General features: G+C 51.2%; 2 protein-coding genes across 3 annotated transcripts in view; one reads left to right on the forward strand and one right to left on the reverse strand.

Annotated features, from left to right (window-relative positions):
- LOC149370913 (uncharacterized) overlaps positions 1 to 14,827 on the reverse strand; it is a 68,193-nt gene that overhangs the window by 26,114 nt on the left and 27,252 nt on the right. Inside the window, exons 15-18 of the mRNA XM_089563688.1 lie at positions 13,978 to 14,190; positions 12,680 to 12,836; positions 12,115 to 12,229; positions 11,933 to 12,022 (exon numbers count right to left, since the gene is read on the reverse strand). Coding sequence (XP_089419814.1) covers positions 11,933 to 12,022; positions 12,115 to 12,229; positions 12,680 to 12,836; positions 13,978 to 14,190 — 575 coding nt within the window. The remainder of the gene's footprint in view (positions 1 to 11,932; positions 12,023 to 12,114; positions 12,230 to 12,679; positions 12,837 to 13,977; positions 14,191 to 14,827) is intronic.
- Positions 1,038 to 9,420, forward strand: Nipped-B (Nipped-B cohesin loading factor). Of its 2 annotated transcripts, XM_089563613.1 has the most exons (3): positions 1,039 to 1,206; positions 1,875 to 2,063; positions 2,461 to 9,420. In XM_089563613.1, the coding sequence occupies exon 3, from the start codon at positions 2,505 to 2,507 to the stop codon at positions 8,604 to 8,606; it is 6,102 nt and encodes a 2,033-aa protein (XP_089419739.1). In that variant the 5' UTR covers positions 1,039 to 1,206; positions 1,875 to 2,063; positions 2,461 to 2,504; the 3' UTR covers positions 8,607 to 9,420. The 2 variants fall into 2 exon arrangements, with proteins under 2 accessions (XP_089419746.1, XP_089419739.1); XM_089563620.1 differs by lacking the exon at positions 1,875 to 2,063 and having other exon boundaries at positions 1,038 to 1,206.

Below are 14,827 nucleotides of genomic sequence, written 5' to 3' on the forward strand. Positions count from 1 at the left end.
TATTTGCGCAAAGAAAAGTTTTTAAACATTTGCACAGAGTCGCCATCTTCTGGGGAAAAAAAAAAATTCCTAGCATAACATCTCGCCTTCCCGGCAGATGGCGATACTTGTCCACGTTGGCCCGAGTCACGGTGGAAGAATCCACCGTGGTCGAAGTGGCCGAAGCGCCGGAGTCTCCCTTCCCCATCCCACTGCGAGAGTCGGGCGAGGCAGGGAGTCGGGTTCGCGAGGTGTCAGCTGGAGCCGTGTCTCGCTTACAGACACGCGACGTCCCTTTCCGTATATGAACTCGCACTTCTTCAGACGTCGAAGCACATACTGCAAAACTCAGCTCTGTACGAGCTAAAATGAAGTAAAACGATTGGGACAGCTTTGCGAAATCGTACTCGCAAGCGGCCTAGACAGACGCGAATTGACTAACAGTTATATGCAGAGCAGAATTTGTAAAACGCGTGCGCTCCCAAGTTTTTGGAACGTGGGTATGTTACATCAAGCATGCAGATCGAAATGGAACAGCGTTGTTTTACGATCGGCATAATAAGTGCAGTTGAGAATAGCACGACACAGGCACAGACTACGCTTGCGACGTATTCCAGTGTTCGCATCGATCTGTCGATCATTCAAACGAGCTACGCGGCGTGCGTATCCACACACCGCGCGCTGTGCCGTATCAACAACGAGACGTGAACTTTGCAGAAGGTGTGCTTTTGCGTGGCGTAACGAACGCGCCGGCAGTTGTGGCACACACACACTAGCTCTTCGTCGATTTTTTTTTTCTTTCCTTCCACCAACAGCAGGCCGAACAGCAACAGCAGACGCGTAGCAGCGCACACATCGCTAAGCACATAATATAAAAAAAATATAACGGGTTTCTTGCCTACTCTCGAAGCGGCGCGCACAAAGCTGTTAAGCCACAACCAAATTACTCGCTAATCTCAGCGGCACTGCGCATGGAATTCGTTCTAAAAAAAATCATACTTCGTGAATGTACGATTTCGGCCGTTTGCCTCTTTTTCTTGGTGCGCTGCAATCCTGGGTTGAGAATGTCTTCCTGTTTTGTCGTAATGGCGGACAATGATCCGTTTTGAGAGTGTATTCGAAAAAGAAAATCAGAGACGTCTTGTAAAGGGTTACGATGCTACATTTGGAGGACGCGTAGACAGGAAAAATAATTCCGCGATGGCTAATTCACGCGCCGTGGCGAAGGTGAGCCAAACTCTGCTGTCTCGATCATATGACATGGACTAGAGGTTATCCACTTCTGCTTTGGCTGGCAACCACTTTAGGCCTAAGGAGCACGTAAACATTTATACCGCCGAGTATCTTGCGTTTTTTCTCGTGTTCCGTGTTCGCGGAGAAGCCATTTCGCATTTGAAGTGCTTTCGCAGTGGTAGAGTTACACCGGGACCTACGGTTGCGCGTCTGCTGTGTCACCTTCGGCCACCGATGTCTGTCCGTGTCTAAGCCTAATACGGCACTGTGTATACGGAAACGTCGGACGGATAGACCGTTGCGCGGTGTTAAATTGTGTACTGTATGCTTCTGTGTGCCATAATCTTCCATTTAATTGTGCTACATTGTCGCGCCGCGGCTCGGAAGCGATCGGTTTGGGCTTGCTCCACTTCTCCTAGTAGCCGGACCAACGATGACGGACGGATGCACGGCGTCAAGCGTCAGTTTGGCTATCTGCTACCGATTTGCGAAGCGTGTCGTCACTGCGTGTTAGTATGGTCACGAATGCTGGCGAGTGACACGCGTCTTTCATTCCTTTCACTATTGACACGCTGCTTCTGTCACTGGCGTGGAAATAAGCCGAGTGGGAATAGTGTTTTATCGTACTTAGCTTGCCCTTTGGCGACTGGTACTACATGCAGGCAGTACTCACGTATTCCTGACTGGGACGCCAATGTTTGCGGCCTCGAACACGTGCGAATCACCTGGAACCGCTGCAGCAAGTTCTTGCTTGCTCCGTACTTATTCAAGGCGGGAATGCTGTTGAACATCGTCTCAATTGGACACTTGACATAAATGGTGCGCTGTGCAACGACGGCTCATCTTTTTCGGTGAGTTTTCCCAACACTCCGGCGGGGCTTATTTGTTTTACGGCCCATTTTTGCGACCAACGTGGTATCAGTTTTGAAAGTCGGAAGGATTTCCTTTAGCAGCACTAAAACTTGAGTTCACAGCGTCACTTTTTATTGATGTTGAACTCTCGACAAGTACCGCGGCTGCTTTATTATTGCCATCGTGCATGATGCATTGCAGGCAGTAGCAGCCGATGCGGCTACACGTTGTAGTGTCTAGAATTGTGTGCCCATGCATAGATTTTAGTGGGGGCACAAGTGTGGATGTTGTACATGTAAGTGAAGGTGGCAGTGGCAGAAAGCATCTGCCAGATGGGTTATTCTTTTATCTTTTCCCAGCTGGCTGTTTGATAGACACCGTGTCATATCTGTGCAGGAGGCCAAAGGCCCGGGGCCAAGCCTGAGCCCCGGCCCAGCGGCATGATGAATGGCGAGGGCCCCAGCGTGCCCATCACCACGCTTGCGGGCATCCAGAGCATCACTGAGCTGCTGCTGGAGCTGCCCCTGCCCTCGGCGCTGCCTGGAGCGGGTCCAGCCCGCTCTCTGCTGCCGGCTGCCCAGGCTGAGGAAGCCAGACGGGTGCTGGCCAGCGATGCCCGCCTCCTGCCTCCCCTGGTGGACGCCCTTGCCCAAGTCAACACTGACCACGTGGAGCTCAAGGATGGCGGGGACGGTGCTCTGCCGCCTCAGGGTTGCTCGCCACTGCTCCAGCTGCTGGTGGCGCGAGGACTGTTCAAGGGGCCCCCTCCCTGGCAGCAGCAGCCTCAGGGCTACAGCCCCGCACAGCTGTGCTCACCCGCAGAGGGCTTGGATGGGAGCCCGGGCTTCTTCCCACCCACCCCTTTCACGCCGCATCCGCCACTGCACGACCACTCAGTGGCTGGCATCCTGGACGGGACTCCGTTCTCGCCCCAAGTGCCCAAGCAACTGCCCAACCAAAACTTTTACCCTAACGGAAACTGTGTGACACCGTGCGACAAGCGGACAGAGTCGCCCCTTGTGCATGTCAGTGTGCAGCCACCGACACAGCAACAGCCGCCGCCACAGCCACAGCAGCCGCCACAGCCGCAGCCGCAGCCACAGCAGTGCCCAGTGCCGCCAGTTGCGTCATGTGCTGTGCCTGCGCCCAGTGGTGGTGGTAGTGGTAGTGGTGGTGGTGGTGTGGGAGTGCAAAATGCTGTGCCGCCATCGCCTGTGTGCCCGACTGTGGAACGTGCAAACAGTGTTCCTGTTGTGAGCCCACCAGCACGGGAGGTGTCTAAAGAGCCACCAAAAGAATGCGTGGTTAACAATGTGGACAGCAGACCCAAAGCCACTCGCAAGTCTGCACAACCTTCCCCAACCAAGCAGAGTGTACAGGAAGCCACAACTCCAAAGACTGCACAGGCATCAAACAAAAACAAGGTTGTGAGAAACTCTGTGCGCGAAAACAGCCGAATACAGTCTTCGTCCGATGACGACGATGGTCCGCACGTAGTGGCACGAAAGCGACCAGCACGCAAGCAGCGGGAGAGTGTTGATGGGAAGACATCAAAAGGAAATGATCGCCGTAATTGTCACCGGCCGTCACCAACAAAAGAAAGGTCAAGTATGGACATGTATGCCAGTTCTCTGAGCGAGCGAGTGAAAAACAGGCGCAGAACCCACCAGAAGGCCAAGTATGCCGAGTCACCAGTGCATTCACATCACAGCGAGAGTGAACATTCAGCATTTGAGCCCGATGAAGAACCAAGCAGAGTGGCTCCTGCACCCCAACTGGTTAAAGAAAGGTCTAAGCCAAAGCCCAAAAAAATGAAAAAAGAGCCTGTTCCCGCACCACTCTCGGCAGAGGAGTTAATGGAGAGCAATACCTACCAGCGCTTCTCGCGCACCGTTGAGGCCATCTTTGACTCGATGGAAGACCTTGACCTTACGCAAGAGTTGGACGACGAGGTTGGGTGCCCTCCGGAAGCGCTAGTGACAGCCTCACTCTTGCGCCAGTTGTGCAGCGAAGCAGCTAAGCTTAAAATCTTGCAAGCCACTAACCAGGTGCCGCCAGAGCGACTGGTTCGACTGTTGTCCATATTGGAGCGCAATGTAGTGGATGGTGCCAAGCTCTGCCCTGTGGACCAAGAAGATCAGGAGGATGAGGAAGGCCGCCTGTATGCCGAGCTGACCATGGAGCGCATCACACGCTCAGCAGATGCTTCTCTGACCGCCCTGTACATAATGACTTCAGCCAACATGCCTAAGCGGGTCTTCTTGGAGGATCTAATTGAGCGTATTGTGATCTTTGCTAAGTTTCAGATTCAAAACACCATCTACCCACTGTTTGACCCAGTCTACAAAGTGGACACTCGGGCGAAGGAAGGCTGCAATGCAAGGCAAAAGCGAGCCCATGCAACCCACAAAGTGAAGGAGCGTTCTGTGCTCCAGCTTTACAATCGGCTTCACGAGTTGGTGGGGCTGCTAGCAGAACTCTTGGGTCTGCAGACATTGACAGACACCCTGATTCTGCAAGTGTCCACCTTGGGCGTAGGGCCGTTCTTTGTTGAAGGCGTCAGCGAGCTGCAGTTGCATGCCTTGCGGCTGGTGACCACCATTTTTGCTCATTATGACAAGCACCGGCAGCTCATTTTGGAGGACATCCTAGCCTCCATTGCACGCCTGCCCACCAGCAAACGGAGCTTGCGCAACTACCGCCTCAACTCTGAAGAGCACATCCAGATGCTGACAGCGTTGGTTCTCCAGCTGATCCACAGCGTTGTCAAGCTTCCCGAAGGCACCCCCTCGCCAAGAGATTCTGCTGAGGGCAAGGACAAGACGCCAGCGGTGGACACAGATGTGCTGATTGTCACATCCTATGATGCAGCCGTGCACACTGCTGCCAATTTCCTGTCGGTGTTTCTGCGCAAATGCGGCACCAAAAATGAGGACATGGACTACAGGCCAGTGTTTGAGAACTTTGTCCAGGACCTGCTAAGCACAGTGAACAAGCCCGAGTGGCCTGCTTCGGAGCTCATCTTGAGCCTGCTGGGGCGGCTGCTTGTGCAGAACTTTAGCAACAAGTCTCTCGACATGTCTCTCCGAGTGGCCTCTCTTGATTACCTGGGCGTAGTGGCTGCTCGACTGCGCAAGGATGCTGTGAGCAGCCAGATCAAAAAGGAGACGGTGAAGGATATTCTCCGCCAGATTGAGGAGGACGAGGAAGACGACCTGCCCTTGACCAGTCTCTCCAAGGGTGCGCGTCCCATGGATGAGACCCAGCTGCTGCAGAGGGCCCTGCTTCACTACCTGGACGCCAACCGTGACAGTGACCCATCGCTGCAGTTCTCCAGGCGCTTCTACGTGGCACAGTGGTACAGAGATGCCATGGCTGAGGCCAAAGCAGACAAGAGCCATGGCGACGAGGAAAGCACCAAGACGCCCGTCAAGTCCAACAGCCGCACCAGCAAGGGCAAGGCAAGCCGTCGCAACTGTGAACCAGAGGATGTGGAGGACGAAGACGAGAAGAAGCCCGCTGCACCAAGCGAGGAGCAGCAAGCCAAGCTTGCAGCTCTGGTAGAGGAGCGGAAGAAGTTTCTCTTGCACTTGGCAAAGCCTCAGGACTCTGGCAGTGGCTTCAAATCTGAGCAAGGCACGTTAGACTATGCCACTGCAGAACTGATTTCACGTTTCTTGGCTTCTCGGCGACCTTTTTCGCAAAGTTTTGATGTCTACCTCACCCAGATTTTGCGGGTGCTGAGTGAGTCTGCAGTGGCGGTACGCACCAAGGCCATGAAGTGTCTGACGCTTGTCGTCGAGGCAGACCCGTCCATCCTGGGCCGGCCAGACATGCGGCAGGGTGTGCATGGGCGTCTCTTGGATCATTCCACGAGCGTCCGCGAAGCAGCTGTAGACTTGGTCGGGAAATTCATCCTAGTGCGGCCAGAGCTGACTCACAAATACTATGACATGCTAACGGAGCGCATATTAGACACGGGTGTCAGTGTTCGGAAGCGAGTTATCAAAATCCTCAAGGATGTGTGCCTTGAGCAGCCAGAGTTTGAGAAGATCCCCGAGATATGTGTCAAGATCATTGGGCGTGTCAACGATGAGGAAGGCATCAAAAAACTGGTTGGTGAGGTGTTCCAGAGCATGTGGTTTACACCCCAGAACAGTGAGGAACGCCTCTTGCAGAAAGTGCGCCACATCACCCACGTTGTGGCTGCATGTCGCGAGATGGGCCTGGACTGGTTCGAGCAGTTGCTGGGTGGCCTCTTGAAAGATCGGGAAGATGGCCAGCGCAGGGGTGTGCTCGAGTCCTGCCGCCAGATTGTGGACTGCCTAGTGGAGCGACTGCTGCGGCTGGAAGAAGGTGCCGCCTCGTCCCAACACCTGGTAGCTTGCCTGGGCACCCTGTACCTGTTCAGCCGCATCCGACCCCAGCTACTGGTGCGCCACGCATACACTATCCAGCCGTACCTGAGTATGCATGTGTCGGGCCCACAGGACTATCAGGTGCTCCAGCATGTCACTCGCTGTCTCGAACTAGTTGTGCCCCTCATGGAGCACCCGAGCGAATCGTTTCTGGCGCAGATTGAAGAAGACCTGGCCAAGCACCTCATACGCAACGCGATGGCTATCCTTTCGGCTAGTGTGAGCTGCCTTAGTGCTGTGGTGAATCGGGTGACGCACAACTATCCCCTGGTGCGTGACATGTTCCACAAGTTTTTCATGCTTCTCTGCTTGGTGCGACGTGAACACCAGGCAGGTCGCTCATACAATCGCCAGAGTATGCAGCGCTGCCTCTACACACTGGGGCTGCTGTGTCGGCACTTTGACTTCGAACACCTGGAGCCTGCCCCAGACGGCACTGCAGAGCCTGCTGAAGATGCTGACCAGCCTCTGAAACAGCGAGTCTTTGCAGCCATGCTGTACTTCACTGAGCATGAAGATGAGGACATTAGACAGAGAGCGCTCACGGGCCTAGGCTTCATGCTTGTCCGCCAATACGACTTGATGCTAGGTCCTGAGGTGAAGGAGCTGTACAAGCACCTACTAAGCAGCCCCCTAGCATCTCCTGCAGCTAGGGTGCAAGTGCTCAAGAATCTGACTGCCTATCTCATGGAAGAGGAGGCCAAGATGATCCGCCGTGATGCAGAATGGAGCAAGCTATCGAAAGGGGAAAACCTGAAGGAGATGGGCGATGTGTCCTCGGGAATGGCCAGCACGGTAGTGCAGGTCTACCTCAAGGACATCCTAGCAGCAGCTGCCCACCCAACACTAGCTGTGCGTCGTGCCGCACTGCAGGTATTGCAGTTGGTGCTGGGTCAGGGCCTTGTGCATCCGGTCCAGATGGTCCCACACCTGGCCTGTCTGGGCACTGACGACGACAAGCTGTTGCGCACCAAGGCGGACCAGTTGCTGCAGGACTTGGAGAAGAAGTACCCGGGCTTTGTCCAGATGAAGGCCCATGCTGGCATGCGCCTCTCGTTTGAGATGCACCGATCCGCCCAGGAGCCGGGCTCTCTCGTACGTGGCTACCGCTCTGAAGAGGCACCCGTCAGCCGCAATGGCTTCCTCTACTCCGTGCTCAGAGCGACCAGGCAGAGCCGGCGTGCCTTCCTGCTGTCTCTGCTCAAGCTCTTCGACGAACAGGCACGGGTGCCCCTCGCGGAGCTGCTCTATGTGGCCGACAACATAGTGTACTTTCCGTATCAAGTGCAAGATGAGCCGCTGTTTGTCATGCATCACATCGACGTCCTGCTGTCAGTGGCGGGTTCCAACCTGTTGCAGAGTTTCCGCGAGGCACTGTTGACCCGTGACGGAGTGACCCGGACAGAGGACGAGGACGAGGAAGATGATGATGACCTGGAAGCCCTGTTAGCGAGGCTGCCACCTGACTTGACTCCCCTCCAGGAGAGCATGCAGGCTGCGCAGGGCTGCATCTTGCTTCTGTTTGTCAAACAGACTCTCAAGGATACGTACGGTTTCACCGACAGCCGCATTCAGCAGTATTCACCCAACGAGGCCGCCAAAACGTACGAGAAGGCCCTCAACCGGCGCTCGGGGGTTCGGTTCAATCCAGAGCCCACGCTGCAGTTCTTGGCAACTGAGGATGAGGATCAACAGCCGACTGGAGAGGAGCTCTGCCGCCGCTACCTCGACTTTAAGCAGCTGATGCTGACCATCGACCCAGATGAAGACGATGATGACCAGGATGCGGGACAGCCCCGGCCCCCAGCAGCTCCCGCGACGGCCACCGCAGCCCCAGCCACAGACGACGGTGCTGCTCCAAACACTGCTGCTCCGAGCACGACAACTGCTCCTGCCGCGCCCCCCACGACAGCGCTGCCGACGGTTGCCGTGGCAACCCCGGTGCCACGGCAGCGGTTGTCAACGCCTGGCCATCGTGGACGGCCCCCGGGCCGGACTTCCAAAGGTGCTGCTGCAGTGAGTGACAAAGCAAAGAAAAAGCCCCGCAAAAAGCGAAAGCGGGTCATCTGCTCCGACGGGTCTAGTGACAATGAGGACAGTGACCCGTCGTTCTGTGGTGATTGACTGTGTGTATACATCTTTTTGTAAAATGGGGCCTTGTACAGCTTTACGGGAAGGGTCGTGGAGTCTATTTTGTAGGGTGCAAACAATGGCAGAGGCGGGAGACTAAACAAAAAGACTGTTGCTCTCGTCATCCTCTCCGGTGCATTGTTTTTTTCTCCGCGGGACCATCACCACATGCCGCGATCTCCTCTCATCTGTGTCCTTGCCTCGGGTGGTGTCTGCAGCAGTCGGTTCTTGCTCTCCTAACTTATTTATTGTAGACAGTCATTTCAAATTTGCTTTCATGTGGAGTCTGGCTGTTGAGACCTCACAGGCCAAGTTGCTTGCACACTGTCACCTCCTGATCTGTACATTGGCCGCTCATCCTTCACTGTCATCTACAAAGGCATCCCTGTACATAAGACTCGTGTGTCTCCCTCGCTTCCCTGATTTGCATACCTCTTCTTTTTGTAGAGCACAAAGAGCTGGTAATATTAATGTTTGCAAACAGAATATCATGTACAGGTTACGCAGGTGATGAAAACATCCATCTTTTCAGCAGTTTTCATTGAGCTCATTCCTTGTTTTACATTCACTTCAGTATTGAAAAGCTGTTCTAACTTTTGCTGCCGCCCCCTCGAACAGGTTTGTTCTATAAAGATGTGTATATTAATGCCTCCACTGTGGATGTCGCCACAGTCATCTGGAGTTTTAGGTGAACTGAAAAGTACAGCCTTCCTTTGCTTTCTGCAGTTAAAATGTTGAAACTTATTTATGATTTCTTTTCTATGTATATGACTTAACGTCTACCATTAAAAAGGCACTATTTGACATACACACTTGTGCAGAGTGTTTTCTGGACAGAGAAATGTGTGGGAACAGAACTAACCGAAAGCTTGCACATTTCATAACATCTAGCTGCTGCTGGGAAATTCGAATGATACCTGGGCATTTAAAAAGAAAAACGGACAGAGAATAGTGCTGCCGAGATGTTTTAAGCTGGAATAGAAATTTTGATCTGAAAGCTGAAATTGTGCTTTTGTGGGTACCTTTGTAAATAACTGCAATTCGTTTTGGCAATGTCATTTTCACATGCTCATAGCCGCAGTTTACAGGAACAGAGAACCTATGGGAAGAAAAACCATGGATGCATACTGCAACCCTACGTGTAGTTTTCCTTGTCCAAGATCAGGCGTCGCTGCTGCTTGCGACAGTATGCACTACATGCCAACGTCTACAATGACTTCTATGGCTTTGGCAGGAGTGCAGTTTGGTTTACTTCAGTTACTTGCCTTTGTCATTTTAGTTCTGCTGTGGTAAACTTACTGCAAATGGAGTTAGTAATGACGAGATCGAGCAGAGCTTCTCTCTTAAATATAGAACTGGCTGTCAGGCTTGTGTTAACACTAGGGCATTGGGTCATGCAGCCAGTGGGGCAGGCTGGGTTAATGTGCTAAAGGTAGGTTGAGTTGTACCTCCTCTGCAAGCTGCACTTAATACTTTCATGAGTAGGGACTGGATTAGTAACAGGCACGGTAAAAGCTCATCACTACTGGCACTGCACTGCGCCTTGGATGGTATGCAATGGCTAGCTAGAACAGAGTTCACATAAATACGCATCACCCTGCGTAGACCAATGCTGACTTGACTTCACCGTGTAGTGTCTGTGAATACAAGCCCACAAAGAGGACAGTGAAAAGGGTGTTTAGCATGCGTTTCACATGGGACAAAGGTCCTGTAAACTTGGCTTCATGTCCAAAGAGTTCACTGTTGAAGAAAAGTGCATCCAGAGGCAATGGCAGCTATGTACTGCACCCACAGCAGCTGCTACATGCAGCAAAATGGAAACACCAATGCGGGACCCAAACAAGTTCACAGGTAGAAATAGAACAATGTATTTGCCAGGAGATGAATCTTGGGAGTATGAAACCACTAAGCTTGACGCCTTGTCCATTTTCAATTTCTTCACGAGCCCCGGACCGAAGGTAAGAACGCATCCACTGGAGCAATGTGCCTCGCATTCTAGGGCAAGCTGTCCTGTGCAGGGCCGTACGTGTGCTTGCCAAGCAACCTACGCCTGAAGTTTTCCTGTCGCCTCTTCTGCTTTGCCTGTTGCTTCTCGGAGCGAGGCATGGTGAATGTGATGCACTGCAATGGTTTGAGCAACGGGAGTTCACTGGATCGTAACCACTGCACTGCACAATGGCTGTGCGATAAAATGCACATCGCAGTGGGGGAGGGAAATGAAATGAGTAAAAAAAAAAGCTCTTCAAAGCTAAGTAATGATCAGTGCAGGATTGGTACCTTATCAATCTGAGAAGCAATGCCATAACCCTGCTAACTGATGACACAGTGCTTGGAATTCATGCAGCAATGGAAACCAAGAGAACTTGTTAAAGGTTTGGTTTGTTGGGGTTTAACGTCCCAAAGCAACTGATGAGGCTATGAGAGACGCCGTAGTGGAGGGCTCCGGAAATTTCGACCACCTGGGGTTCTTTAGCGTGCACTTGTTAAAGGGACAGTCTACTGACTTCTATCGACCGCATTTTTTTGTGGGAATTGAAAGATCAGGGATCAAACACAAACATATGCCTGGCCTTGGCACAACAATGCCTGGCAAGATGGCAGAACGATATAAGTGCAAATGTCGGGTACAAAATGTTGCTTTCCCGTTAGCAGACCCCGACATTACTACTTGCCACCGCTTAGGAGGCGGGCATATCCAATAAGATGTGCCACATAACTGAGATGCATGTTTCATTATCATGGTAGTTGAAAGCAATAAGATGTTTTAAAGAAACTAGTATCAAAATAACACTGGTAACATCTATTTCAGAGAACAGCAACCATTTTTCGCTTCTAGAAGTTCTGTCAATGGCAGTATACTGCTGGTATAGTGGCAGTCTGCATTTTCAGGCTGCTTTAAGAGGCAATGCTAAGCAAGGTTAAGGTGTACAAGAAACAGTAAACAGTTGCAAGAGACTGCGATGTCTACAGTTCCGTTCAGCAAAAACAACCACCCTTTTGCACTCGGTCCTATTTATGAAGTGTATATCCCGGATGCTCCTAGTGACATAGCTTGACTACATGGGCGTGATCGGCTCTGGCCAAACTTCCCATTCTAATTTAAAATTAAAATTTCTTCCAAAACCGCAAGTTCTGCCCTTACTGGCATCACAGGGAACAATCCATGAGAGCATGCTCATATTTTCCTACCGGTCTCCCACAGCAGATTACTCCTTTAAAAGCGTTACCTTCTTTGTGTGTCAAGACAATGGTAACACCGTGTAAATCATTATCTTGACTGCTGAGTGAGAGGATAAGACTGATGTATCAATAATGCTCACTTGCTCATCCAGATAGTTTATGAGGCTTTTAGCTGGGATCCTGATATTGGCTTCCTTCAGATTTAGACGTAGCTTTTGGAAGTCAATGGGCTGAAATAGGCAAGAACGCAACCACAAATGTATATGTCAGAATTTCCAAAGAAGAAAGGTGCCGAAGCCGTGGCTGAGCAGAATGGGCTCACCTCGTACATTAAGATGCTTTCTGATAGCTCGGTATTTCTCTCAAAGAAGTGTCTGAGTTTTTCATTGATATTAGAGTCGCTATCATCACCGGACCTCCCATCTTCATCAGTGCTGCTAAACAATTTGAAAAATGAAAACCAAACGGAAGCACTTGAAACATTTGCTTTCTGCCTTTTAGCACAAAAAACTGGCCACTGCTACAGGAAACATTCAAAATGTTCAGGCTCTCATCTAGAAGCAAGTTCAGCCTGTGGCTAGAATCATCAATGCCACTCCTCATGCGGTTTAACCAGTTCGTATTGTAATGTTGGCCCCCGGCTAAAATTGTCCCACTGTGCCTTTCTAGTGCAGAAAATCACTTCTTTGTTACATACAGCCACTATTGCACATACCAAAAAAAGGTGTTCAAGCATAATGCATCACAAGTGATGTAAACAAACACACACTTTATTATTAATATTCCTACAGACAGGTTCTTGTAACAATTTACATGCTTATATAATGTTTACACTTAGCGTAAGCATGCCCGTAGTGCGCAATTTCAGACTTCTGTGCAGCAGTTACCTTGATGACACATTGTAGTGGTAAGGCTCTTCTCCACTAGCGGGAAACTGCTCAGACTGGCTGCCCCGAGCCAGCCGTTCATTTCTATAGTCTCTACTGTCGGCGGCGTTTGCTCCAGTCCTTTGAAGCGTGGGCCTTAAGGGTGTTTCAGGAACCACTGAAATGGACACCAGAACAGCTCTTCAATCAACCTCAACAACAAAGTACACACTCAACAGACACTAGTGGAGCTGGAAAATAAAGACCCAGCTTGGTTTGGCTTTGGCTGATGCATGTGATGCCACGTTGAGCTATTTCTCAGCTTTAACAAACATTCGCGAACTGCCACAACAAATTACATTTTCTGTTAATTTTTATTAATTTGGCGAACAATGCACGAGAAAAAATTGGAGGAGACACTAAGGCTCTGCCTTGGGGTAAGACGGAATAGCTTAAATGGGTTAATGCCTATATATGTAGAATTGGTAACTTTAAACTTTACATCCATAGGTCCCTGGGAGTCCTCGTACCACTCCTTGTGCAATGGTGCCGCAATTAAGGGACGCACCACTGCCTTGCAATGGCATGCACTGACACCAGTAGGGCTTGTGCCACCCAAGTTGCTCTTCCTGAATAACTCTCGCGAACAATCATTAATTTAACTCCCACCTGCCATGGTGGTCAGTTTGGTCACTATCTGGCGGGCAGGTTGTGATGACACCACAAGGTCACGTGACCCAGGTGGCCCGCCTAGGTTGCTTCTCCGGGCCACTTTTTGAGGGCAGGTTGCGCGAGGTAGAGCAGAATCCTGTCCTAGGCAACACTGACCACCTAACCTTCTCCTGCATGCCTCACTCCCTCACCATTACTAATGGGCTTTGTTGCAAAATAAGGGTAGGGGCACACTGTCTAAAAAGATGAAAAACGTGCAGCTCTGTAGCGCCCGACAAGCTTAGCAATGGCATCGCCACGCTTGGAGCATTGTAGCACGCCTTTGTGATTTGCAAGCATGCCAGCAATGCCAAGTGGATTGGGAAGGATTCAGAGGCAAAGAAGCAGCAGTAGCTTCGGCAAAAGCTGGTTTAGGGCCTCTTCAGTAGTTAGTACAGTACTAATCAAGTGCTGTGCTGAATGTCGGTAAGCTCTGGCACATTTAATAGCAACTGCATTTTCACGCTCCACAGGCAGTCATGCCAAGATCGATTTACTGCTCCGCCTACAGCCACGGTTACAGTGGAGTTGTTTAGAAGAGTAGATAAGCATGCAGCATGCTTAAAAAAAACTCCTCGGCTTTAAAATGCAAGCAAGTTAATACACACGGGGGTGAGTCTCATCGTAGATGTGGTGGAGGACATTGACAGCCTTCTTCCGCGGTAACTTGCGCACACCAAATCGCTGAAGCTGGTCCTGCAGCTCTGGGGTTTGCATGGCACCATAGTTGGGCAAAGGGGTCACTGATGCTGCCGATGTGCGGGCGGGCGTTCCGGGATATCGAGCCAGGGACTCGGGTGTACGATCCATACCAACAGGAGCTACTCCATCATGTCCGAAGTTCACATTCCAGAAAGCACCAGGGAAGATGGAACAAAAGAGAAGTATCAGGACAGGTGAAGTGTTAGGACAGGCAGCAAGCATAGTGCCCTTTTATGGCTTTCAAATGCTGCTCTTGAATCATACACACGGAGCTAGTTCAATGACCTACAGTTTTACTTTCTGCCACCCCACCAAGCTCACCAAGGCTTGCCCTGGTTTGGTTTGGTTTGATTTATGGGGTATAATGTCCCAAAGCTACTAAGGCTATGAGGTACGTCCTAGCGGAGGGCTTTGCATAATTTCGGCCACTTGGGGCTCCTTAACATGCACTGACATCATACAGCACACGGGTCTCCAGCATTTCACTTCCATTGAAATGTACCTGCCAAGGCAAGGATCGAACTCATGTCTTTCCAGTCAGCTGCCAAGCACCATAACCACTGAGCCATCGCAGCGGCTAAGATTTGCCCAGGGGCTACAAGAGTTTGATGTACATGTTAATGTGTATGACACACAAAACAGTGCCCGCACATGCTGATGTACAGCTTGGTGAAGACAACGGAAGCTAACTCCGAATCCGTATTCAAATTCGTATTCCAGAAGGACCAAATCACGTCATCTATGGTACCGGTACAT

The sequence above is a fragment of the Amblyomma mixtum genome, chromosome 1, assembly GCF_055824585.1.
Source record: "Amblyomma mixtum isolate Tamu chromosome 1, ASM5582458v1, whole genome shotgun sequence".
Lineage (NCBI taxonomy): Eukaryota > Metazoa > Arthropoda > Arachnida > Ixodida > Ixodidae > Amblyomma > Amblyomma mixtum.